We start from the raw sequence: 25505 nt of genomic DNA, 5'->3' as shown, positions 1-25505 counted from the left end.
TTGTACCTCCACTGCAACCCCTACCCTATTCCAGGGTGGGCAGGTTAGCCTTGGTTCAAGCTGTGTGTTGCAGCTGAACAGGGAAGCATGCTCTAGCACCTTCCCAGCATCTGGCCTAAGCCACTGCAGGCATGTGGCTGCATTTCCAGACTCAAAAGTGAATGTTTGTTCATTCACTTGCTTATCAGTTCAATCTCTGCATCTTAGACTAACCTGCAAAGATTGAATCAATTCAGCCTCAGGCTTTTTGAGTGTCTGTAGTTAGACCTAATGCACTGGCAGGGAACATGCTAATGCCCCTATACAGTGAGTATTCAGGGTGGCAGGGAAAGGAAAATTCCTGACATTTTGTTCCCACTGCAGACCCTCTCAGGACCAATGTGCTTTTAGAACAAACAAAACAAGTATCTGACTGCTTCCTACCTCATTAACACTTATATGGCGGTCACTCAGGATACCCCTTCTCTAAAAGAGGTGTGATAATTAGAGCCAGCTGAAAGCTTACTGATGGAACATTCTTCCCCTGGAAAGTGCCAAATCAACTAAAGCAAAGTTTTCCAGGAATGTATCACGTCCATTTAAATTTTCAAGGAAAATCAAAATGGCTCATTTTGTTCAAATCAGAAGATTTTGTTCCTATTTATTTTGACATATAAGTTATAACATCACAAGTCAAAACTTTTCAATGTGTATACTCTATAATACTGAAGTGGAAATAAAACTATTCAAACTGAAATATTATGATAAATATTGAAAAAAATTCAGAATACGTTATTTCACAAAACCGTTCCAGGATTTCAGTTTTTCCGTCCCAAATCAAGATGGAATCATGTCTTTAAATATCTCAGTTTTCTACAACATGTATTTATATTTTAAGATCAACTCTGCTAAGAATCCAAATCTCCACATAGTTCAGATAGCTTAGTTGCTGACTTCAGTGCAAGGCAGCGGTACTTAGAATTGGATTCAAAATATCAGCAACGTTTCTGCAGTCTGAGGATCATTTTTCCCCATTCTTTGTCTTCATCTGTCCTATACTCATTAAGTCATACTTTCTTCCTGAAGCAAAACATGCTGACTAGCATAACTGCAGTTAAGTAGACATGACTTCTTCATAACAGGGTTTTTGGATGCCTTGTATTTGTTAACATTTACAAAAATGAATATTTCTTGATTAAATAGAAAAAAAAAGCTGCAAGACTCAAAGCCAAGAGAGGATAGGTCTTTATTCCCCTTGTGTTTCTGTTGGTTTGGAATTCCTACCATAAATTGTGCTGCTTCTCAATCCTCGCAAGATGGTGCGTCTTCACACTCCTGTGTGCAGAATTGCCCAGGTTTTTTTATTCTACCTGAATCTATTTAAAATTAAATGGCATTTTAAAATTAGTGGCTCCTTAGAAAAATACTTGCGAATAGGCCTCCAAAGCAAGTAAACCAACGCAATCTAGGAACCACATGTATAAAAGATGCAATTATTTTCACTCAGGCAAGCACTGTGCCTTTTCACCCCTCTCTCCAATGGCTCCGGAGCTAAGTCTTGAGCTGGATGAATTGTAGTTAATATAATGCCATAGCAAATACTAGAGCTCCCCTGGGACTTTGAATCACACTTGGGTTAAATAAGCTCTACCTCTGCCAGCTCTTAAGAGATGCATAGCTGGCTTTTGCAAGGAAAAGCCTCAAAGAAGAGTGACTGCCTTTTGAAAAGAAATGGAAGAAAATGCTGGCCAGAGTAACAAAACCCCATGAAAATGTCAGGAAGAGAAGAGAACATGCATTAAAGACTCTTCTGCACAGGAGCACCTCCCAAGGTAGCTCCTGCAGGAGGAGTAAAATAAAGGTGGCAGCTTTGCTCCGCCTCCACACCGGCTGCTTTTCTTTCAAAAGGCAGCATCCACTTTTCAGTGGTTAAATCTCAGGACTTTTCACTTCCCCCCCTCATTTATTGATGAGTTTCCTTTTACCAGTTGGTAATGCCTTGGACTCAATATTAGCCCTGCCAATGACCAGTTCTCAGCTTCACACTGCTCTAAATGGGGGTCAAGGCTGAGTCCAAACAAACCAAGACCAAAAAACCAGGGCAGGAAAAAGGTTCCACCCTTCACTGGCTGCAGAAGGGCCAGGGCCCAGGTGCAGTTCCTTGACTCATTTCCAATGAGCTAAACTGCTAGCCATATGTTTTTAGTTGTCCTGTACACATTCAGACACAGCCATTTATTTTGCTCTAAATATTGGTATTTCTCCTTGTTGCATTAAGTTTAATCCAGAAGAGAGGACATACCCAAATTATTCCAAGGAGCTTTATTGCCTGGGGGAAGGCTTAAGGATTTGTCCTTTTCCTACTCCTCTCCCCCAGCTACTGTCCTGTGCTGGCAAGAATCGGATTGCAGTATTCAAGGCAGCGTTGCAGGGAAACAGCATCAAAAATGAAGCACTTTGATATATATTTATGAATTTACCTGAAAGTCTAAACAGTGCAATCACTGAACAATTAAACCACTAGATGCATTTCCTAATAGAAATGGATTGCACCAAGTGGTGCAATGATGAATCACAATTTTAACACACTATTAAGTATTCAGACATTATTTATAAAACACATTCCATTCAAATAATACTGAAAACAGGACTTGTTCCTCTCCTGCCCCAGGCATATGGTAAACCCTTTTACTTCAGTGATCTGTATCTTAGTACAAAGTGGGCATGTCTACATTTGCAATTAATTGAAAACAATTAACTGGCGCATATTGTGCCAAAGTTTATTGCTCCTGGGCATGCTGTTTGAATGTATACCCAGGACTGCAGCACAGTGAGCTGAGGCGGAGCAGCTCTGGGTAGCAGGGAACCTGGGGGGTGGAGACAACTTACCAACCAAGGACCGTGCTGACCTGGCTCGATGTGCTGCAGAGGAGCAAGCTGGGGCATGAGGGTGCTCCAGTGTGGGACTAGCTGGCAGGCAGCCCCTCCACTGAAGTGCCTCATGCCCCAGCCGGCTGGGTCAGTGCCTACATGTGTGCTGCCATGGAGTAAAAAAAGTATTTACAAGTACTAACCTGCTACGGAGTTTATTAGTGTCCTGAGGCCTAATAGGGCTGCATTTGTAGATGCCGAGATGTTTACTGTGGAGTTAATTAGGCAGCTGCAGTAAACATCTCATATAGACACACCCAGTATTTCATGACTAACATAACTCCCTGCAATGTGGCTATGTAACAGATGACTATCCCACAACAGTTATGAACTGGATCCCTATCGGTAACATTTTGGAACAGTTCCATTATAGAATCATAGAAAAGTAAGATTGGAAGGCCAGAGGCCATCTAGTCTAACCCCTGACCAGAAACAGGATCACTTCTTTCCAAACCACCCTATACAAATCCTTGTCTAATCTGTTAGTAAAACTATAGAGTAAGCTCTGATACAGCCACAAGACATAACACCCTATCCTGCCACAGGTAAGGCAGGTGAACAACAGCCGATGTCCTGCTTCTGCAGGTGTTGTGAAAATACACCTGAGAGATCCAAGGAAGAGGGCCATGTCTCCTGCTATAGAGGAATGTTACAAAGGCCAAACATTACTTTCCAACAGCCATTTTCATTAGTGTCAGTTTGACTCATGCTGACATAATCCTGCATCATTTGGATAAAAGGAAGCCTTGCCATTTATTTCAAGAATGGTAGGAGCAGGCCTGCTGTGCAACTCCTTAGCTGTTTAATTTGGCTATATATATATGGCTGCAGACTGCAATCCAGGACTCCCCCAGCCAGAGCCAGTGCCCTAACCACAAGGGTGCAGTGTCAGACTCCATTTTGCTTGTTCTTCATCTGGCCCCCGTGGCTCTTGCATTCCTGCCTGCCCAAGTGTCCAGCTTCAACAGAAGGGGTAGAGTAAACCTTACTCTATATGCTAGTGGTCAGGGTAGTCACTAGGGAAGTGGAAGATAAAGTTGAAATCCCCTCAGGATGATGGAACCTAGAAGGTCTCCTACACCTTGGAAAAATGCTGTAACCAACAAGCTATTGGGCAAATAGGGATGAATATTCTCAAACACCTCTCCGCAGAAACCCACTGTATTCCTCACCACAAAAAAAATGGGTCTAGACCAGGGGTGGGCAAAGTACAGCCAGTAGACCATATCTAACCCACCAATTGATCCCATCTGGCCCACTGAACACAGTCAAGAGCTTGAAGATGGAAGGCTGTGCCCCATGCCATGCTGCTCTGCCACATTTAGGGCCAGGCTATGCAATGCACCACTAGGAGGTGAATCTTTGTTAGTGGCAGCTGCCCCAACTTTCCCAGTGTGGTGTGGCAGAAGCAGCTCACCATGGTGGACAGGCGGGACAGCACTTGGTGTACTGCATCACACCCCCATCTTGCATGGGCTCAGCTGCCAGCAGCCACACTGCCAGGACTCCACATTGTCAACAGAAGGCTGGGCAGGGGGAAAGGGATGTGGGGGGCCAGAGGAGTCTGCACGCTACACAGCCTGGCCTGGCCCCAGCTGCAGCAGAGCAGAGCATCCCTCCTAAGGTTACTGGCAACAGCCAGATAGGATTAATTGGCATCTCATCCCCATCCCTTCTGGCCCTCAGCAGCTCACCAAAACTCATTGTGGCCCTCCAGCCCAAATAATTGCCCAGCCTGGTCTAGATAGTCTGAATAATAGTGAATAGAGAAGTCTACTGACTAATCCGAGTCAAACACCATGTCTTTGGGCTTACTCAATTAACTCTTTAGAGACACTTAATGCTCTTCCTTTTCTCTGTATATGGTGCTAGGCACTTAAGCTTGAATCACACTTTGGCATTTCTGAAGTCTCTCTTATCTCTGTTCATAGATTCATAGACATTAGGGCTGGAAAGGACCACAGAAGATCATCGAGTCCAGCCCCCCGCCCAAAGGGCAGGAAGTCAGCTGGGGTCATAGGATCCCAGCAAGATAAGCATCCAATTTACTCCTGAAGGTGTTCAATATAGGTGTTTGAACCGCCTCCGATGTCAGGCTGTTCCAGACCTCGGGGGCTCGGACAGTAAAGAAATTCTTCCTTATGTCCAGCCTGAAATGGTCTTGCAGTAGTTTATAACCGTTAGACCTCATCATCTGTCATAACATTCCCCCAGATACTGGTGGTCACCCCTTATAAACTTATAGGTGGTCGTCAGATCACCCCTGAGCCTGTGCTTTTCCAAGCTATAGAGCCCCATGGCTCTCAGCCTGTCGTCATAAGGTCTGTTTTCCGGACCAATGATCATGCGCGTGGCTCTTTTGTAGACTCTCTCAAGCTTCTCCACATCCTTTTTGAATTGTGGAGCCCAAAACTGGATGCAGTACTCCAGCTGCGGCCTCACCAAGGCCGAGTACAATGGGAGAATGACATCCCGGGATTTGCTTGAGAAGCATCTATGGATGCAAGCCAGTGTTTTGGTCACTTTACTAGCCACAGCATCGCATTGAAGGCTCATGTTCATCTTGTGGTCAATGATGACCCCCAAGTCTCTTTCTTCTGTAGTGCTAGCCAGCGTAGCACTGCCAAGCCTATAAGCATACTGCAGGTTTTTCCTCCCAAGGTGGAGAACCTTGCATTTTTTGGTGTTAAACACCATCAGGTTCTTGTCCGCCCATTTGCTGAGCCTGTCCAGGTCAGCCTGGATCACCCACCTGTCTTCTGGCGTGGATGCTTTGCCTCAAAGTTTGGTGTCATCAGTGAACTTGGACAGTCCACTTCTGACTCCAATGTCCACATCATTAATGAAGATGTTGAACAATATGGGTCCAAGGACAGAGTCCCAGGGGACCCCACTGGTCACAGGACACCATGATGAGTGACTTCCATCAATTACTACCCTCTGGGTCTGACCATGGAGCCAATTTCCCAGCCAGCGGATCATGGTGGACCCAAAGCCACAATTGGCCAGTTTCGCCAAGAGGTGATCATGGGATGCCAGATCAAAGGCGTTTTTGAAGTCAATATAAATGACTTCAGTCTTTTCTCCCTTGTCCAGGTGATGGGTCACCTGGTCATAGAAGGAAATGAGATTGGTCAAGCAAGACCTACCCGCAACAAACCCGTGCTGGCTATCCCTCAGGATCCTGGCATTGGCCAGTCCATTAAGGATGGCCACTTTAAATAAACTTTTCTAAGGTCTTCCCTGGGATAGAAGGTAGGTTGATGGGCCTATAATTAGCCGGATCCACTTTCCTCCCTTTCTTGAAGATAGGCACCACGTTGGCCTTCTTCCAGTCTTCGGGCACTATACCAGAACACCAGGAGTTTTCAAAGATCCGTGCCAGGGGCTGGGCTATGATGCTCTCCAGCTTCTTGAGTACCCTGAGGTGTAGATTGTCAGGGCTGGCTGACTTGAAGGTATCCAGCCTCTCAAGGTGTTCCTTCACAAGGTCAGCATTTATGGAGGGCAGGGAATCACCCTCACCCAGACCTCCCTGTCTCATAGCGGGCATGGGCATCCCATGGGACTGATGAAAGACTGCCGCAAAGTACCCATTTAATAGGTTGGCTTTTTCCTGGGCGTCAGTTGTCAGTTGTCCCATCTGGTTCAGCAGGGGTCCATTGTTGCCCTTGCTTTTCCTCTGGCTCCCCACATATCTGAAAAAGGACTTTTTATTGTCCTTGATGCTCGAAGCCAGTTGGAGTTCAGTTGCAGCCTTGGCTTTCCTGGTTTGCTCCCTGCAGGACCGGACTAGTGCAGAATAATCCTCCTTGGAGGTGAGTCCCATCCTCCATCCTTTGTAGACTTTTCTTTTTAGCCTCAGGAGGTCTGCTAGATCCCTGGAGAGCCAGGGGGGCTGCTGTGCCATCTTGCTGCCTTTCCTCCAAGATGGAATAGAATTAGTTTGTGCATTGAGGATCACTCCCTTGAGGAGCAACCACTCTTCCTGAACTCCCCTCCCCCTGGGGTCGTGGTCCCTTAGGGCCTCACTGATAAGCCTCCTGAGCTTGTCAAGGTCGGCTTTCCTGAAGTCAAGGACTTCCATGTTGCTGACTGACTTGCGTTACAGCGGATGGTGAAGGTGATCAGCTTGTGGTCGCTGTCACCCAGCTTCCCATCGATCACTAGGTCGCCAATTAGATCATCCCCAGTAGCCAGTACCAGGTCGAGCAGCGCTTCATCTCTCGTTGGCCTGTAGACTTCTTGAGTCGGGTAGAGGTCATCCATGCACAAGAGGAAGCTTTGTGACTGCTCAGATTTTGCTGAGTGATCCTCCCATGAGATGTGTCCCCTGTGCTGTGTTCCCCATGATTTTGACCCAGAGGGTCTCCAGTCATCCACCCTGGTCACCAACATCAGCTTGCAGGGACATGTAGCTTTCCTTAACATAGAGCTTTCCATAACACATAGCTTTCCTTCCTGTTGATAGGGGAGGTGCTGTAATGGGTCATTTTAAATCTTTTTCCTGGAACAAAGTTTCCAAAAAGTTAGGCTAGACAATACCTGTCCCGGGTTGCCTGAGAACATTTGAATCTAGACCTTAGTGGATAGATTCTACCTTTGTAAAAACAGATTTAAAAACTGGAAGCACATTGAGAAAGATACGTACATATAAAGTTATGATGAAGTAATACTCGTATACCCTTGCGTAGCATGTATTTTGCAATTAAATATTAATAGAATCAAAAGCCAGCTCCAGAAACTTAAGTCTTGGCTCCTGAGAAATTCAAGTTTACCTACAGGCAACATGGCTACAGTGGCAGATAGCTTAGTTAAAAACCCAAATATAAACACATCTAAAGTACAGAGAGAGAAACTTGGTACCATTTTATCTGCTTTTATAGTTAATTTGTTTTGTTACTGTAAGCCACCTTGAAAAAGAACAGCATATAAAGCTAATAAATAAATAAAAATGTCAGGCAGTCGCAGTTCTGCCATTAACTTCCATACAGCCAGGATTTCAGCTTCACCATTCTGTTCCCCCTCTGTTTTTAATTGCAAATGAGATAAACTTGAGAAGGAATCTGAACTGGGGCACTCAAACATCGCCATACATGATGTAGTGCTCTTGTCATACAGTGTCACTTACCATCTGGGTCCTGGTCTTAATCTTTCCAATTCTGAATTGTTTTAGTAGCTAACACTTTCCCTAATCAGTGACTGAAGGTAGAAAAGCACTAGGACCATTGCCAGAATCAAATAGCAACCTCTTTCTCCACTCCCTCCCCCCCACCAGTAAACTGTATATTTTTAGGGAGCTCATAAAATTCACTTTTTCAAACAAACTATCTTCCCCCCCTCCAATCCCCATGTTACAGTGATGAAAAAAGAAGTCAAACTCAATAGACCGGCTTTTAAAAGCTACCTCACAATAACAAACAAGAGCCCCTGTACGAAAACAGGGAAGATGGGGTTGGGGAAGGGGTGAGGGAAAGGCAGGAAGGGAACGTATTTTAGTGTCTTGGTCTGAAGAGGGATTAAAAAAAATTCTCATAATTGTTAATAAAGTGCTAAGTTGCTAGAGAATGCAGCCCTGGGTCACACTGTGCTAAACTTGTAGCACCGAGATCCTCATTGCTTTGCAAATCACACTATGAAAGCTAGCCTTCTAAGGCCAAGTCTGGCAGTTGCTTTCATCGCTGGTTGTGTAATTCTCTCCTTTAGCTTACTTCAGGATCTTATTTCTACCACTTACTCCTAGATGCAAGGAGACTCTTTAATTATCTACTAAGGCTAATTAGCAGGGGGTTTAAATGCACTGAATGCAAGACTCCTTTGCCCTGGAAAAGGGAGATGCATGTAAACTATATTTACATGTTAGCCTTCAGAACCAAGCCATTTTCATCTTCATCTGAGTTACATATTCTCAAATTCTCTCCAGATTTGTATGGTCTGAACATAACTCACCCATATTATCCAATGGCTCCTTTGTTTAGTTCATGCTATTTTGCCATGCAATGGATTAAAATCATCTTCAGCATGCCTTCTAGAACAGCAGAGAATTTTTTTCCAGTGTAATATAAGCTACTCAAGCTCTTGGATAGATGATGCCAAGTCTACTTGCTGTTTTGGAACAGACAGCATTATTCCAGGAGATATACTGAGTATTCATGTATTCCTGTATCTATATGACCTTAAATTTGAAACACTTCCTTCTGACAGCTGACCAGCACTCAGTGCTTTGGTTTCCTTGATGGTGGACCTTAATTCTCATCTATGCGTTTTAAATGATAAAATATATTAATTTCAAGGGCTGGGGGGAGGGGTAAGAGAACAAAGGTGTCTATCTTAAAAATACGTTGGTTTTAGGAAGCTTTATGGTGGGAGAAAGGTAGAACCTCTCTCTGATACCCTGCACACACACTGTATAGGGGCATTTATGTTTGGGGGCCATTCACTGCCAGCAAAGCGAAGGAAGCCCTGCATTTCAGTCATTGTCCAAATGCAATAAATGAAGGAGTGGCTTGTGCTGGAGTGTAAATAGTATTATTTGTGGTCTAGAAGGGATATAATGTGATATAGTAATTAGTGACTGCCGGGTGCAAACAGATTATAAGTGAATAGGCAAAGGACAGGCCAGAGAGTTAAGGCTGTTTTTGAAAACTTGACTCAATCTGTGTTTTCAAAGGGCATTTTGCTGTATTCCATTTTGCTAATGCTGAGTGAGCAAAAAGTCAAAGGCCAAAAATCCTAAGAGAAGGCTATGGGCAGGAACATAACTCGACCAGGGCAGCAGCCCCAGGCACTACCTTTAAGGTGGAGGCATGCAAAATTAGCAGCCACTGCAGCAGCCAGCCATGCTGCCATCAGAGCTGTGCAATACCATCAGAATTTCCATGCCCCAGGCACTGCATCTGCTCTGGGCATGGAACTGCCCTGCTATGCTTCTGGGTCCAGGCTGGGCTTGTGGTATGTTTATCCTCCCTCTCAGCTCAAAAAATGAAGCTGCTTCTTGGCAACCCAAGAGTAGCAGGAGCATAACTAAAGTCTTCTAGCTAAAAACGGGAGACTTAACAGGTCTTTCTAGTGCAAACCTGCCCTTACAGAGCTTACAACCGAACTGGAGACAAAATTCAGCAACATAATGTAACAAAGGACTGGAGACAGAAGAAGGATGGGGGGGCAGGGGCACAATGGTGACTGAACAGATAAGTATAGTTACATGGGTTCACTGAGGGATGTTTCCGAAACGTTTAAATGCTTTTTCCAAAGCAACTTTCTCTTCAGAAACAAAGTATTGTTGGAACACACAAATATTTAACAGTTCTTAATGATGTCTCAAGCATTCCCCTGCAGAGTTTGCTTTGATTAAGCATTTCCTCAGAGTGTTTTCAATCCTACATCTGAAACACTAAGCAAATGAGTAAGAATGAAAAACAGTAGCTGATGTATTCATTTATTGTCAAATTTAGCAAAATGCAAAACCCTACAAATGGTAAAACAAATTGTTTTCTTAAAAGAAAAAATACACATATCATTGTGATATCTTGTATGGTTTTTAAACAGGAGCGAGCAATTATTTTGGGCAGAGGGCCGCTTACTGAGTTTTGGCAAACCATCAAGGGCCTCATGACAGGCAGCACTGGGCAGATTGATATGAATTTTCTAAATTTTTTATGGGCCCTGCAGGCTGAATATAATGGCTTGACGGGCCACATTTGGCTCTGGGCCGCATTTTCCCCACCCCTGGTTTTTAACCGGATAATGTTCTTTTAAGAAGATGTATTCAAGGATTCAGAGATTTTTAAAGCCTAGCAAAAGCTAGCATATGATATTCAGAGGAAGAATTTCACCTAGCAATTCCTTCTCTCAGGGAAGCCTAAAACTTATGGTTCAGAAAGCAAATATCTTATAGAAAAATATGACAAAGCTGAAAGAAAATGATGGCATTCATCCACAATACCCATTTACTGCCATTGTAGACATTTTTCTGTTTTAAAAATTGTGCATCTCAAACTTCATGATCTCCATTTTGTTTGAGCTGGGGGAAGGGATGCAAGGAAGAGGAAGGGAACCACAACTACACACAGAATTCTTTGCTCCCAATACCTATTTGTTCACACGCATTACTGTCAGAGATATAATTTGTGCAAATAAGGCAAGCAGAACTGGGCCTTAATACTTCATTTCAGGATAAAATAGGACAGATGAACAACGAAGCACGCCTTGGGCTAAATCAGAAAAATAAGTGTGTTGAAAAACTAATGCACTGAACATATTTGAAAATGTTTCCCTATACATATGTCACTATCATCATCTCTCCAACACCCAACATAAACACAAAGATATGGGGCAAATGCACAGTAAAAATAATGAATGCTGTATGCCTAGATTGGCAGGTGTTCTTTTCTTAATTCTATGTAGTTTGAAGGTTTAAGCTATTTAAAAGCAATATATACTGTTTTTAACAGCTTGGGATTTGGCATTACATTTCTATTAAACATTGCTTTTAAATAAAAAGAGCACAAACACATTTTTACTCCTGCTTATTTCTACAATTCCTAGAAGGGCAGAACAATTTAAGTGATTGCAGGTAATTCTGAAATGACCACCACAAATGCCTGAAATTACTGTGCTCAATGCAGTTATTTTGCTATTCAGGTTGAAATGAACTGAGTATGTATCCAAATACGGCACATTCCCACTGTACCTGTAGATGACTCTGTTGACACTGCAGGCAGTTTCTTTTTAACCATACTGAACAAGCCACTTTTAACTGTTTATTGCATGCTTCTGTTCAGATTCCAGGGTCAGAGGTTGGTTCCTGTTGGACTCCTATCTACCCACATTTTTCCTTACTGTAACCTATCTGCTTTCCATATGGTTGGGTACTGAGTATATGAAGAACAGGCCTGCCTTCTCACTCCGGGGACATCTCCTGATATATAATCTTGGAATCACACTACTTTCTTTGTACATGCTCATAGAGGTAAGTTTAACTAAACGTACTACAGCTGAGAAAGGCAAGCAGCAAGTGATTTTTAACAACAGGAATGTTTATCATCCCCATCTCCAAAGTAAGTTGGACTTATGATTTTAGGTCCATTTCAGCTAAAGCAACATTTGACAACGTGCATTCAATTTTCAGGGACTGTGCATTTCAAACATGTCTGTGCCTCCTTAATTCATCATCCTTCATGAACTTCAATTTATTTTGAAAGCATAAATATCTGGGGAGTGACTCGTCCTTGTAGGTATACACCACTGTTGTACAAACAAAGAGATGTATGCATGAGTATGCACTAATTATTCATTATTTGCTATTCATTGTCATCCATTTCCTCCCCTGTCTACAACATTTTTGTCTTCTAATCAAGTGGCAAAAACAAAACAAAAGCACACAGGTGACTGATCAAATGCCTAAGAAGTTCAGCCAAAAGCAAACCATTTGGGAAGCCAAAGGCTGAACTTAGGATCGTAGAAAAATAGGGATGGAAGGCACAGTGGTAGGCCAGCAGTGGGTGTCCACTGCGCTTGACCACCTACCAAGCTCCGAGTGCCACGGGTGCCTCATGTCTGGCCAACCTCCTTCCTAGAGCACACCCGCAAGCCTGGGGTCACTGCTGCCACCACCTGGGGTCTGGACCGTTTCTGGGCCCTCTGCCCCCTGGGGTACACAAGCCTTATAGTCCTTGAGGGTGCTTGGCCCACTGCAAGAACTTGGGGTATTCCTTTAGCCTGAAGCACAAAAAGCAGCCTCAATTGGTCATCTGAGCCAAGGGAATAAAAAAAACAAGGAATGCCTGAACCATCTCCCAACGAGTCCACCACACTTAGTACAGAGGAGACCTTTACTGGTTACAGAGAGTAGGCTTGGAAGGGGTACAGGTTAGAGAAATATCAAAGAATAACCTTAGAGCAAACAGTATCAGCTAAGTAGCTGTTTGATATGTATCTACATTACAGGAAGCTATATCTAATATTATAAAAGCCCAAGTCTATAGCCAATCAAAGTGTTCCAAGCACTTGCTGCCATGATTCTGAAGCCACACTGAGTAATGGACAGGGGGTGGGGGAGGTTTCCCCATCCTGCTCCCTGCAAGAGCAAAAACAGCAGCAGTATGGGGTGTCAAGTGGTGGCACACCATCCCAGACCACCTTTCTCCTCCCCTGGCCCCCATTATTCTCGATGGACAATTGGCTAGCATCTAGATAAATTTCAAGTAGTTTACTCAGTTCAACATCCTCAGCATCCTGAAAGAAGGGGACTTGCAGATGTTCCAGTTGCTGTATGAGACAAGTACCCGTTCATGTCCTGTAATCTGTTTTCATTCCGATCCTTTTAGCAATTTATACCATGAAGCTTCCTAGGTAGTCATGGCTCGATTCTCAACTGTTTCTGTCAGTTTAATGAACTAAGATCTCAACTCCATTACCAAACACCTCCCCTGGCTTGCTCCAGCGTGCACCCAATAAGGCGCTTTATTTCGAGGAGTCTATCCTCCTTTACAGGTTAGAGCATGTGAGATGGAGTCGCAATGGCAACAGCAGCCTACTAGTCCCAGCAGCGAAAAATGCTTCTCCCAGAGCTAATCGCTAAGGTAGTAAATAGAACCAGGGGCAGAGACCTGAAAAAAAGACTGCTATTACAATTTTGGAATGACATTTACTTGCTCTTGATGTTAATGTCCTTATAAAACACACCTTCCATGTTTACTTGATAAATAACCCAAATGTATGAGAAAGCCTGGCTGTTGACACTGGAGGTTCACAATGGCACTCGGCCCTGGCATTCCATGCCCCCTGGTGCTACACAGGGCACTAGCAAGCTACAGGAGAAAAACAAGCATTTGTTCTGTCACCAAAACATTGCTTTGATCAAAGTCAAATAGGACCTAATCAAAGCTCCCAGCTTTAGGCAAATTTCTTCAGAATTTAAAAAACAAACAACAACAGACACTTCGGCTAGTCAAAACAGGGGCTAATTTCTGGCTTGCACACAAGCGACACAGAGGGCCTTGTGACATTCACAGTAGCTTCAGTACAAGCACAGTTCCTCCTTGGTTTGTCCCTATACACCAAAATACCTGGTCTTTGATTAAAACAAATGCTTAGTAGGTTTAACATGGCAGAGGCATACAGGAGGTTGTCAGAAGATTAATCAGGTTCAGGGAAAACAGGATATGCTACACAGACACGCATGGTGTTTTTCAGGGTCTTTCCGAGATGGCCCTGGCTTCTTTTTGAAGCTCATTTTGTTGTACATACTATGCTGATTCACGTGTGGCCTTTTGGTTGGTTAATCAGGCTTTGCTTCTGTGGTTTGTAGCCCATTGACTTGCATCCCTAAGTTCACACAAGATTCTAGTTTATTTACTAATGATAAGAAACACAGCTCTTAGTGCCAACTTCTGCATCTGTTATGAGTGGGGGCACTCATTTTATCGCTATTTCTGGTAGTTCGTCACACTTATTTACCAATAGATCTGCATTTAGAACCTCTCTTCATGCTGTGTGGTCTCCTCTTTCATGTCAGGAAATTTAAAATTTCTGCATAATCTTTTTGCACAATTCCCTTTGACTGCATTTCCTCATTGGGAATAAGATGGACACTGGAGCTTGTGAATCTTCCTGTTTAGATTAATAGATTCATAGAAGTTTGTATTGGAAGGGACCTCAGTAGATCATCCAGTCTGACCCCATCCCCTGGCCAGGAAAGAGCACTGGGGTTAGATGACTCCAACCAAGTGCATGTCTAGCCTCCTCTTAAAGCCCCCAAAGGTAGGGGAAGAGCACTACCTCCCTTGGAAGCTCATTCCAGATTCTGGCAACCCCCACCGTAAAGAAGCTCTTCCTGATGTCTAACCTAAATCTGCTCTCCGTCAGTTTCATAGTTGGTAGGGTCGGAAGGTACCTGAACAGGTCATAAAGTCCGACCCCCTGCCATAGCAGGAAAAAAAGTACTGGGGTCATATGACCCCAGCAAGGTGTTCGTCTAGCCTCCTCTTAAAGACCCCCAGGGTAGGAGCCAGCACCACTTCTCTTGGAAGTTGGTTCCAGATCCTAGCCGCCCTGACAGTGAAGTAGCGCCTCCTGATATCTAATCTGAATCTACCCTCTGCCAGCTTGTGACCATTATTCCTGGTCACTCCTGGCAGTGCTCGGGGGAACAGGGACTCCCCCAATGCCTGGTGGTCCCCTCTGACTAGTTTATAACAGGCCACGAGATCCCCCCTCAGCCTTCTCTTGTGGAGGCTGAATAGGTTCAGGTCCCATAGCCTCTCCTCCATGGGGCCTGCTCTGCTGTCCCCTGATCATGTGGGTGGCCCTCCTCTAGACCCTCTCCATGTTGTCCACTTCTCCCCTTGAAGTGTGGCGCCCAGAACTGGACGCAGTACTCCAGCTGCGGCCTGATCAGTGTCGCACAGAGGGGGAGAATCACCTCCTTGGACCTGCTCGAGATGCAACTGTGGATGCATGACAAGGTACAGTTGGCCTTCCTGACTGCATCCCCACACTGCCAGCCCACGTTCATCTTGGCATCAATGATGACTCCAAGATCCTTTTCTGCCTCTGCACTGACAAGAAGGGAGTTCCCCAGCCTGTAGGTATGCTGCTGGTTGTTCCTCCCCAGGTGCATCACCTTGCACTTGTCAGTGTTGAAACCCATCCTGTTCTCATCCGCCCACCCCTGTAACCTGTCTAGGTCCGATTACAGCCTATTCCTCCCATTTAGCATGCTCGCTTCTCCCCACATCTTAGTGTCATCTGCAAATTTGAACAGGGTGCTTTTTATTCCCTCGTCCAAGTCACTGATGAAGATGTTGAACAGTGTGGGCCAGAGGACTGAGCCCTGGGGGACCTCACTGCTCACGTCCCTCCAGGTCGAAAAAGACCTGTCCACACCACTCTCTGGGTGCGGCCCTCCAGCCAGTTGGCGACCCATTTGACTGTGTAGGTGTTGACACCACAGTCTCCTAGTTTTTTAATAAGAACGTGGTGAGAGACAGTGTCGAAGGCCTTCCAAAAGTCCAGAAAGACTGTGTCCACTGCTACCCCTGCATCTAAGGATTTGGTGACCTGGTCATGGAAGTCCACCAGGTTGGTCTAGCAGGACCTACCTCTAATGAACCGGTGTTGGTTGCCCCTAAGCATAACCTTCCCTGCTGTCCCCTCGTGGACATGCACCAGAATAATTCTCTCAAAAAGCTTACCCAGGATCAAGGTTAGACTAACTGGCCTATAGTTTCCTGGGTCATCCTTCCTCCCTTTTTTCACATTGAGAAGCACGTTGGCCCTCTTCCAGTCCTCTGGCACCACACCAGAGCACCATGAGTGCTCATAAAGCCGTGCCAGGGGTCCCACAATGACCTCAGCTAGTTTGTGGCCATTGTTCCTAGCTACTCTGAGAGATACCCTGGTAAACAGAGCAACTCCTATTCCTTGCTGCCCCCCCGCCCCCCGATTATTTTGTAGGCAGCCACAAAATCACCTCTCAGCCTTCTCTTGTGGAGGCTGAAGAGATCCATGTCCATCTCTCTCTCTCTCCTCATAGGGCTTTTCCTGCATGCCCCTAACCATATGAGTGGCCCTCCTCTGAACCCTCTTGAGGTTGTCCACATCTCTCTTGAAGTACGGCACCCAAAACTGGACGCAGTACTCCAACTGTGGCCTGACCAATGCTGCATAGAGGGGAAGTATCACCTTCCTGGACCTGTTCATCATGCACCTGCTAATGCATGATAAAGTGTGCTTAGCTTTACTGATCACTTTGTCACATTGACAACTCATGTTCATCTTGGGGTCAATTACAACTCCAAGATCCCCTTCTGCTGCTGAGATGGTCCTCCCCCAGCCTGTAAGTGTGTTGGTGATTCCTTCTCCCTAGGTGCAGCACTTTGCACTTGTTTTTGTTAAACTGCATCCTATTCTGTTCTACCCACTTTTCCAACTTGTCTTGATCCACCTGGATTTGTTCCCTACAATCTAGCATGTTAACTTTACCCCATAATTTGGTATCACCCATGAATTTGAACAGAGTTCTCTCCATGCCCTCATCCAAGTCACTGATGAAGACATTGAACAACACATGTCCAAGGACTGAGCCATATGGGACTCCACTAGCTTGAAGATTACTATGGCAGTGCAAGGAGGACAGAATTCTCTTTGAGTAGTGAACAACATTAAATGGAGTTGTATGCCACACAACAAGAATGTTACAAAAGACATTTGTAAGTGTCATTCCATTCTTTAGCATGAGTGACTGGAGCCTCCTGAATCTGGTGGGGCACCCGCAGAAGCTATCGACCCTACCAGGGGGAGCACCAGCCCTACCAACAGCATCAATGTTGGCCATCGGGGGGGGGGGAAGGGGCGGGAGAGCACGTGCACCCCCTACCAGTCACCTACATTCTTTAGATCTCTCACTTGCTTGTCCTCCCTATCTGCAGTCTGTAGGTTATAAATTCTTCAAAGCAGAATTTACCTGTTTTTTGAGGCTTCCACTGAATTAATTTCTTGTGCTAATGAGTTCCACTCATCAATGAATATACCATAGGATCAAATCTCTAATTAGAGAAATCCATAAGTGTTAGTCTTAGCTTCTCTGTCCAATCTTTTTAATTAATCAAGTTCCCTGCATGTTTAAAAGCCACACACTGCTTCCATATGATTTTCAAAGGTAAGTAAATACCATGGAGAGTGCCTAAAGTAATTCAACCCAGAGGTCATGTGAACATGTATAAAACTCTGGAAAGATTCATGTTTGGGAGTGGAAAAACCCCCTTGTTACAAATCTCCTACTAAATAATGATAGGAGAGATTGGAGGTGGGGAAGGTTAGTGAAAAAACCACGTAGGATTCTAGGTGACTGGAGATCAAAACAGAACCCTCAACTGAGAACTGACCAGGGTAAGGCTGGACTATCAACAATAGGAGCGGCTGTGATCTCTACCAGGTCCTTGAGTTACTCCTGCTGCAGCAGTAAGCATTAGCTCACTTTTATTTAGATTAAAAATCATCCAGCATGCTGTCATTCCAAGCTCCCCTCTATTGTTTATGTCTTGCAAAAACCAGGACACAGCCCTATCTGGAGCAAATTAAAAGGACCCGTCATGAAAATATGTGTCTCATCATTGTAGAGTTGACATTTCAACTCAGGCTGCCTAACTATTACCCTCTGTGCCTTCTTGTTCTTATTACACATCAGTGATAGGTGAGGATGTTAAAACACAATGGAAGGGCTGACGCAGTGGCACACCACACAAGAACTTAAGGTTCAGAGTACTGGCCAATGTTGATTCTTTGGATCTATTGGAAGTGGTAGGGAGAACCAAACCATGTGAACAAATCTGTCAGGTATGCCATATCTAGAGCTTCTCCTTTGCCAATTCATTGTGAGAGTTTAAAATTCTAATTGCTTGCTTTAGAATCTGTTGTTGTAAATTCTGCAGCCAGAAAGACTTAGTAACAGAAGGCATCACTATCATTCATGCTGTTGCATCTTTCCCGAGAAGCCAGGACAGAGCATGTTTTAAATACAGCCAATTGTGAAGTGGGAAAATTTGCAAGATTTTAAAGTAAAGCACCACCCCACAGGTCCTTCTGATTTCTGGTCTGTCAACCTGTGCCCCCAGATCTCTGAGGAAGAACACTTGACCCTTTTAAATGAGGGTGACCTTTGCATTACTACTGAAGCCATCTCTCCTGCCAGTGATGGTTGTGGGCTCTAGAGGAAAGGAAAGTATAGGTCCCATCCTCACAAACAGAAACAACTCCCTGCCTGTGCTATACATAGGAAACTAAGCTTACAAGTTGTTGAGAGCCACTAACTGCAGTAGTAGGACCAGGCCTTTCCTGATCCCAAGAAAGGGACCAAGCCTTTATGGAAGAGTCTTAGAAAATGTAATAGGAATGAAAGCTATGGGTTTGTACCAAAAATATTTCAAAGTCATATGTTTTGGTAGTATTAGGGTGATGGTGTAGCTGTGATGGTCCACGCAATATGCAAGAAGCAAGGACTTTTGTGGTTGATACCCAAAAGCTCATCTAAATCTATCCCAGCTATGCATTTGGTTCAGTAAAAGATGATAACCCATAGAACTCCTTGCCTCTTTCAAAGTCCTACAGAATTTAATAGAGGATGATAGCCATCTAAAAGGCATGAGATTTTCAGACGTGCTGAGTACCTATCACTTCTCTTGACTTTAGTTAGGGCTGTAGTAATAGGACATCTCTACAAGTCAGTCCCTAGGTGATTTGTTGAACTATATAAGGTGGTTCAGTCTTAGATCAATCTGTCGCATCCCTAATGCCAGTGCACCCTTGACCTGCGAGCCTGGGTCGGCACGACCGGCTTGGCGCAAGGAGGAAGATTTATGACCTGGCAGGTGGGTGATAACGGTGAGCAGGAGTCAGAGGGATTTAAACACAGTGTGGTGGTTACACAGAAAAGTTTATTTTACTTACACTACTGATGGCTTGCAGCGTAGGCAGAGGAGTTGATTTATTCAGTTACAGCATGCAGATATCATGTTACCCAGCATTTACAGGGTGGGTAAGAGAGTTGCTTGTTACAGATTCCGAGCGATTCACATAAGCCGTTGCAGTCTGCAGATTACTGGGAGCTCTTGATAAGAAAGATAACACCAGAGATAGAGAGATAGACGGGCCGGCAAGATGGGGATATGCCAGGAAAATAAAAAAAATACTTAGGCGGAGAGAGATGACATTCGTGCACGATCTGTTCTTCTTGAGTGTATACACAGTTCTCCGTTCTCTGCTTTGGGCGGAAGTTCTTTCAAAGTTATATTAGGCAAAGGTGACCAATTACTATACACTAATCATAAATAATTAATGAGTTGGCATTTATGCTCTCTTTGTTTGCTCAGGTTTCATAAAAAAGGGGGATTATTTTTACTTGGGTGGTACTGGTTCTGTTTGGTCACAGGATGGTGCGCATAGTATATTATTTAATTTTACAACTTTACTAATGTCAGCTAATCTCATGACTATAGGTACTTTATCTTTCGTGCTGGGCTGTCAAGGTCAGTTTCTCTCTCTCGTATGAGAAGCTCAAGCGATTTGGAATGAGGCACAGATAGGGTGTGTATATGCAGCACTGTTAATACAGAGGGCTAAATTACAATTACAGAGTTTGCTGTGTTAGCTTCTGACCTTTTGCCATCGGCATCTGAAATCAAAGACGTTGATCTTTGACACAATCAACAGGATGGCTTTTTTAAAAATCCTATAAAAAGGTTGACTTATTCCAGTAAATGTTGCAAGATTGGTCTCACTCCAGCAAATGGGGTGAATAAGGACTGAAATCCAAATTATGTATCTGAGGCCAAGTGCACACAGCTGGTTGGGGTCACTAAAAGTGCAGTTTCTAAGAATTTCTCATTCTTGGCCTAGTGAAATCCTAGCTTGATCAAACCTAGGAAGAGGAACAGGAAATGAAGAGAGAACCCAGAGCATAAATGGCACATACCCCCGGGGGCTGGGGGTGCACGGCGGCAGTGGGAGCATGGCAGAGGTAAGCGGGGGAGCTCCCGCAGATTCCACTGGTGCTGTTGGTGGTGGGGATGGCTGGCGAGTGCCAACTAAAGGTTGGTAACCACCTGCAGCCACTGCCAGTTGTGTCAGCAACCACCAGCAGGGATCGCAGACCACCCACAGATGCCGCCACGTGCACCCCCTACACCTCACCCCTGATCCAGAGTAAGCAAATCAAGAGCAATTTATTATAAGGGGAATGAGGAGGGATAAAAATCTACCACCTGTACTTCACCCTCAGTGAAATGTCACTGAAGACAGAATACAAGAGAGCTAAATGGAAAGGACCAAGGTAGTAATCTTTCTAAGCAAGCAAGAACCTATTTGGATCCTGTTAGAATCACCACTGAAGATGTGCCTTGATCTTAGAATCTGTCTGGAGATGTCAGTGATAGACTTTGCTGTTCTCAGCAGCAATTGAATGTGCTGTCCTTATTTCCCCCATATAGATTTGGTGTCTTTCTGCTGACTCTTTGGGCTTAGTATTGACCTACAACATGCATTTATTTATCTCTTTCTCCAACAGAAGCAGTGTTTGGGGCTAGCTCTATGCTCTGGTATGCCGGCCCAACTCTTGTTGACTTGAAGGGCATTGTACTGAATATCCAAGGATAAGGTTTAAAAGTTCAGCATTAAATAAATTGCAGGTTGCTTTGGCAATGCAGCGCTGCTGCAGCCTTATCACTACTACATTTGGAAACAGTATTTAGTCAGAATAACAGATTTTGTAATACAGGGACTGTATGTATATTGGTAATTTACATCTTCCAAGCATTTTGCAAACATTAGCAAACTAATCCTCCTAAAACTGGTGATGAATTTTCCTGGGAAGTATTTTTTCCATCTGAAAACAATGTTTTGTGGAAACAAATTTTTCATAGAAATGTATTAGTTTTGGCAATCTTTGCTGGGAAGGAATTCTACATCCATGCTGGAATTTTTGGCCTCAAAGTCAATGAGAGCACACATCGTTGCCTGCCTAGAACAAGCAGCAGTGCAGCGGTTAGGACACTCAGCTGGCACAGGGAAGGCCCATCTCTAAGCCTCTGCTTTGCCCGGTTTAGACCAGAGATTTGACCCTCACCTCAGGCGAGTGCTCTAACCCTGTGCTATAGAAACTGGAACCTCTCTGTCCAAATGAATATTTAACTATCTGTACTCTGACTATTCAAACAGGACAGACAAAAAGCTCTATCAAGGAATTGCCAATAATAGCCTGGTAGTTATAGCTTGCTCATTTGCTTCTCTCCGACCCCAATGCATTTTCATGAAAGCCTTGTTTTTCTCATCACAGTGGGGAGCAGGAACTGTTCTTAAAATTGCAAAAAGTAGGGTGGGCTGGGAAAATCATTTCCTGCCCAGCCCCAGCATTAACTCATTTAATATTTGGGGAAACAGAGACACAGAGAGGATAAATAACATGTGAAAGCTAGATGATCACTGAATAGCCATGCTGGGGTAAGAATTCAAAAAATCTCGTGTCCCAAATCCCAGATAGAACCAACTAGCCCATGACTCCTCCCAGGCTTACATCTTCCTTGCTACAGCTCTCTGGGGCACTAAAGCAACAATTGTTAAGTACAGATATCTGAGAGAGAATGCAGCCTAATCTGAAGCCTTGGATTATACTGCGATTCTAAAAACAGGCAGCCTACATAGCAAGCTGCTTTTCCACACAGACACAACCATACAAATTTTCAGGAATTCTCCTGGGTGTTTCAAAAGTAAATTTACTACCTAAAAAGTCCAAGAAAGACCTCTAAACTACGTGTAATAAATTCTAAGTCATACAAAAGAATGGGTCCAGGAAGAATACAAAGAGGAGGATTTCTTGTGATAGCTTTTATTGGACCAACAAAACCGTGGGAATGACAAATCTCCACATACCTGCTAAATAGGCATTTTAAAACCAGCTTCCCTATTGTGACCCCAGTGTCTCAGTCTTGACTTGTCAAGATGCCCTTCTAAGGTATTGTCATCTATAACATCTTTGGTTTTACCTATTCTGGGGCAGGGTAGTAGGCTACTGTTCTCAAATGTGTTCTCATTTGCGAAGCCAGAAACAGCGTATATGGAGCTCTTCCATAACTGAACCGAATGACTGTTCAAGAACGGAATCCAATGGAAAAAACAACAGCCATTAAAAAAGCCCAACAAAACACAACAGAAAACCTACTGATACTGTGCTAGTAATTCAGTAATTAAGGTGCGATTTTTCTTCTACTAATCTAGTATTATGGAAAATGCATGAGAAAAGTCAGTTATAACCCTATCAAGGGGATCCAATTAGGAGTTTGGTATATTAAAAGCCAATAAGGATTGTTACTTATTCTAGTATTCAATTAGTGGACCCTTTTCAGCACCCATCTCAAAAGAGATTTTATATCGACAGCACTAACTTCGAAATAGAGCAACATGGTTTTAAGCAGGCAAAAGTACGCTTTTTGCAACAAAGCCGTTATTATGAGCTGCCTGCCTCTTTATTCTCAAGTAGCCGAGCAAAGGTCATATACTTGTGGTACAATGGGAGCCTGTTAATATGAACATCTGAGCCACAGTGAAAAATGAAAATGCTACCAATTAGCAGAATGTTGCTGCCGAGCAGATTTCTTTTCCTTTTTTTTTTGGGGGGGGGGGGGGGAAGAGAGGGGTAAAAGCTACAGGGTAAAAGAGAAAAAAACCCCTTTCCTTCCAAAGTAACCCATTCGCCCAATTCACATCAAGTAATAGGACATCAGTACTATATATTTTTATGTAAAATGTGAGACTGCCAGGGAAGCAGAGAAGCCGATTTTTCTTTGTTGGAATAGAATTGTGGAGGAATAGAAGCACGGAGGCACGGCGCTCTAATGACTGCTGTTTCTCTGTGGCCCAGCAGGAAGAAGGAGAAGAGTCCATTGTTAACTTTCTCACAGCTGCCAAGGAATTCACAGTAGCTACTGGCTAAGCATTGTAGCTTGTGCCCGAATCAGCAACTGAGTTGGCTTAGGGCAAGTGAGCTGCTGTATACAGTCTGTAGTATTTTGTTGCTGTTTGTAGTGTGGGGTGGAAACACTTTATTATTTATAGGCACTGATATAAAGAACTATTTACAGTGAAGAAATAAGTCTTTCTACTGCTCTTGCAAGGATCTAGGGCCTAGCCTTGTTGCTGTCCTGCCATGCTAGGAGATTTCTACTGGATCACCAAGACTTTCTGAACCACACTTTCTGAACACTCTGTGCTGCACAACTGGTCATATTCCTGGAAAGACCTTTTCCTACCTTTTGCCTTTCCAAAATAAAAGATGCATGTCTTATTGGGAGAGGGGAGGTGTGAGAAGATACAGTAAGAACAGATGACCTGTGCTGCATACAGAGGGTCTTATGACACGAAAGAGCTTCTAACCAAGATCAAGAAGGAATTTGCCAGATATTTAAAAAAAAAGAAGTCTTCAAACCTCTAGCTGATCTAGATAAGAGGATTAGCACTAATGCCTTTGGAGCAGAGATGCCAGTGCTACACTGAACCTGAAGACCAGAATCAAGTAGCTGGAGAGACAAAAGCTAAATGCAATAAAAAAATCCCTATTAACATAGAAAACTGTAAAAGAAGTAACTCTTAAGAAATGAAAGGAGACTCCAAAAGCATGGGCCATGGTAAGGTTTACAGTACTCATTGCAGAATACCATTGGAGGGGGTTAGAATCTGAGTGTAGCACATATATCACTATGAAACAAAACCCAAAGCCAAAACCTCTGCTCACCCAGTGATGATAAAATGGCAATTCTCAACATCAACCAAGGACTACATCACCTATGGGTCACTTTTTCAAAGCCTTTCTGCAGGGGGCTAGAAACTTTTATTTAAAAAAAATTAAACTGAAAAAGGTCTCATGATTTTTTGAAGAGGTCATTATAAGCTTCATTAAAGCTTTAAGAAAAAGCAAATGAACAAAAGTCTAGGAGACTTGGCAATATCATTTTCTTCCAGTTTCATGAACAATATTAACAGTTGCTTTTAGCTAACCTGCTTACACAGCTGAAGACACAAGTTGCTGAAATTTGAAAAGTGACATTGAGAAATCACATGGCCACATGTTATTCCAAATGCTTTGTTCAGAGGAGATGCTGCTACTCCAGTGCTTCACCACCTGTACTGGTTGCCAATCAAGGGCAAGATGAATAAGTTTTGTGTAGGATGCCTCAAATAACAGGGCACCATGTAATGAGCTAATCTAAAAGAGTCAATCAATGAGACCCATTTTCTCGCAGGGAAAAAAAAAAGGATGACCCAGAAGTCCTAGAATAGGATCATGTGCTGCCCTTTGCTTTGCTAGGGGTTTTTTTCTTTGCAAAACAACAGGAAAGATGCTGAGGGAGCTTATGCAGAAAGGAAACTGGGCATTAGCCACCTCTTCCCACCGAGTTATTACCTCAGTGCCAAATGCAGGACAGGAGCAGGACTCTACATGATCTAGAAGGATGTGTAGCAGGCTATGAGTCTGGGAACAGCAATCCAGTGTAGATTGGTTCATATGTGCATATGACCAGTGTAGGCTGGTCAAATGTGCATGGCAAGAGGAGCGACTGGGATAGCACCTTATATCCCACTATGCCCGACTGCTAGTGCAGGGAGATTCCTAGCTGCAGGGGTGCTCCATGCAACCCTGGGGTTGGAGAGTCATGACAGCCACAAATCTCCCAGGTTCAGGGCTGCATGAAACCCTTGGGTCTATGGGACTGCAGCAGCTGTGATCTCCCAGGCTCACAGGTATGTGAAACCCCCCCAGAGCTGTGGGTGGAATCAGGGCTGCCACAATTCTTCAGACCTGGAGGGTTTCACATACCTCTGAGCAGGGGAGATTGCAGAACCTGCAATCCTCCAGCCCTGGGGGTTTTCACGCACCCCCAGGGCAGCCATGCACAGCCAAGGCATCCATGGCCCCACATGCTGGGGATGAGTCTCCTCAGTTGCAGGACTCCCAGCCCCAGCTGGGCACAGTCCACCTCTTACAGCTGGGAATACCCTGCTACACATGCAAATTAAAGCTCTGCAGCAACCAGCTCTAAAATTAG

General features: G+C 44.1%; 1 protein-coding gene across 2 annotated transcripts in view; it reads left to right on the top strand.

Annotated features, from left to right (window-relative positions):
• The window catches only part of ELOVL2 (ELOVL fatty acid elongase 2), an 83266-nt gene that overhangs the window by 44094 nt on the left and 13667 nt on the right, over positions 1–25505 (top strand). For both annotated transcript variants that reach the window (XM_090039195.1, XM_090039194.1), the window contains exon 3: positions 11694–11881. In XM_090039195.1, the coding sequence (XP_089895321.1) occupies positions 11694–11881 (188 nt within the window). The remainder of the gene's footprint in view (positions 1–11693; positions 11882–25505) is intronic.

The sequence above is a fragment of the Crocodylus siamensis genome, chromosome 3 (assembly GCF_052110815.1).
Source record: "Crocodylus siamensis isolate JL-2025a chromosome 3, ASM5211081v1, whole genome shotgun sequence".
Taxonomy (NCBI): Eukaryota; Metazoa; Chordata; order Crocodylia; family Crocodylidae; genus Crocodylus; species Crocodylus siamensis.
This window is presented reverse-complemented; position numbering and strand designations above follow the sequence as displayed.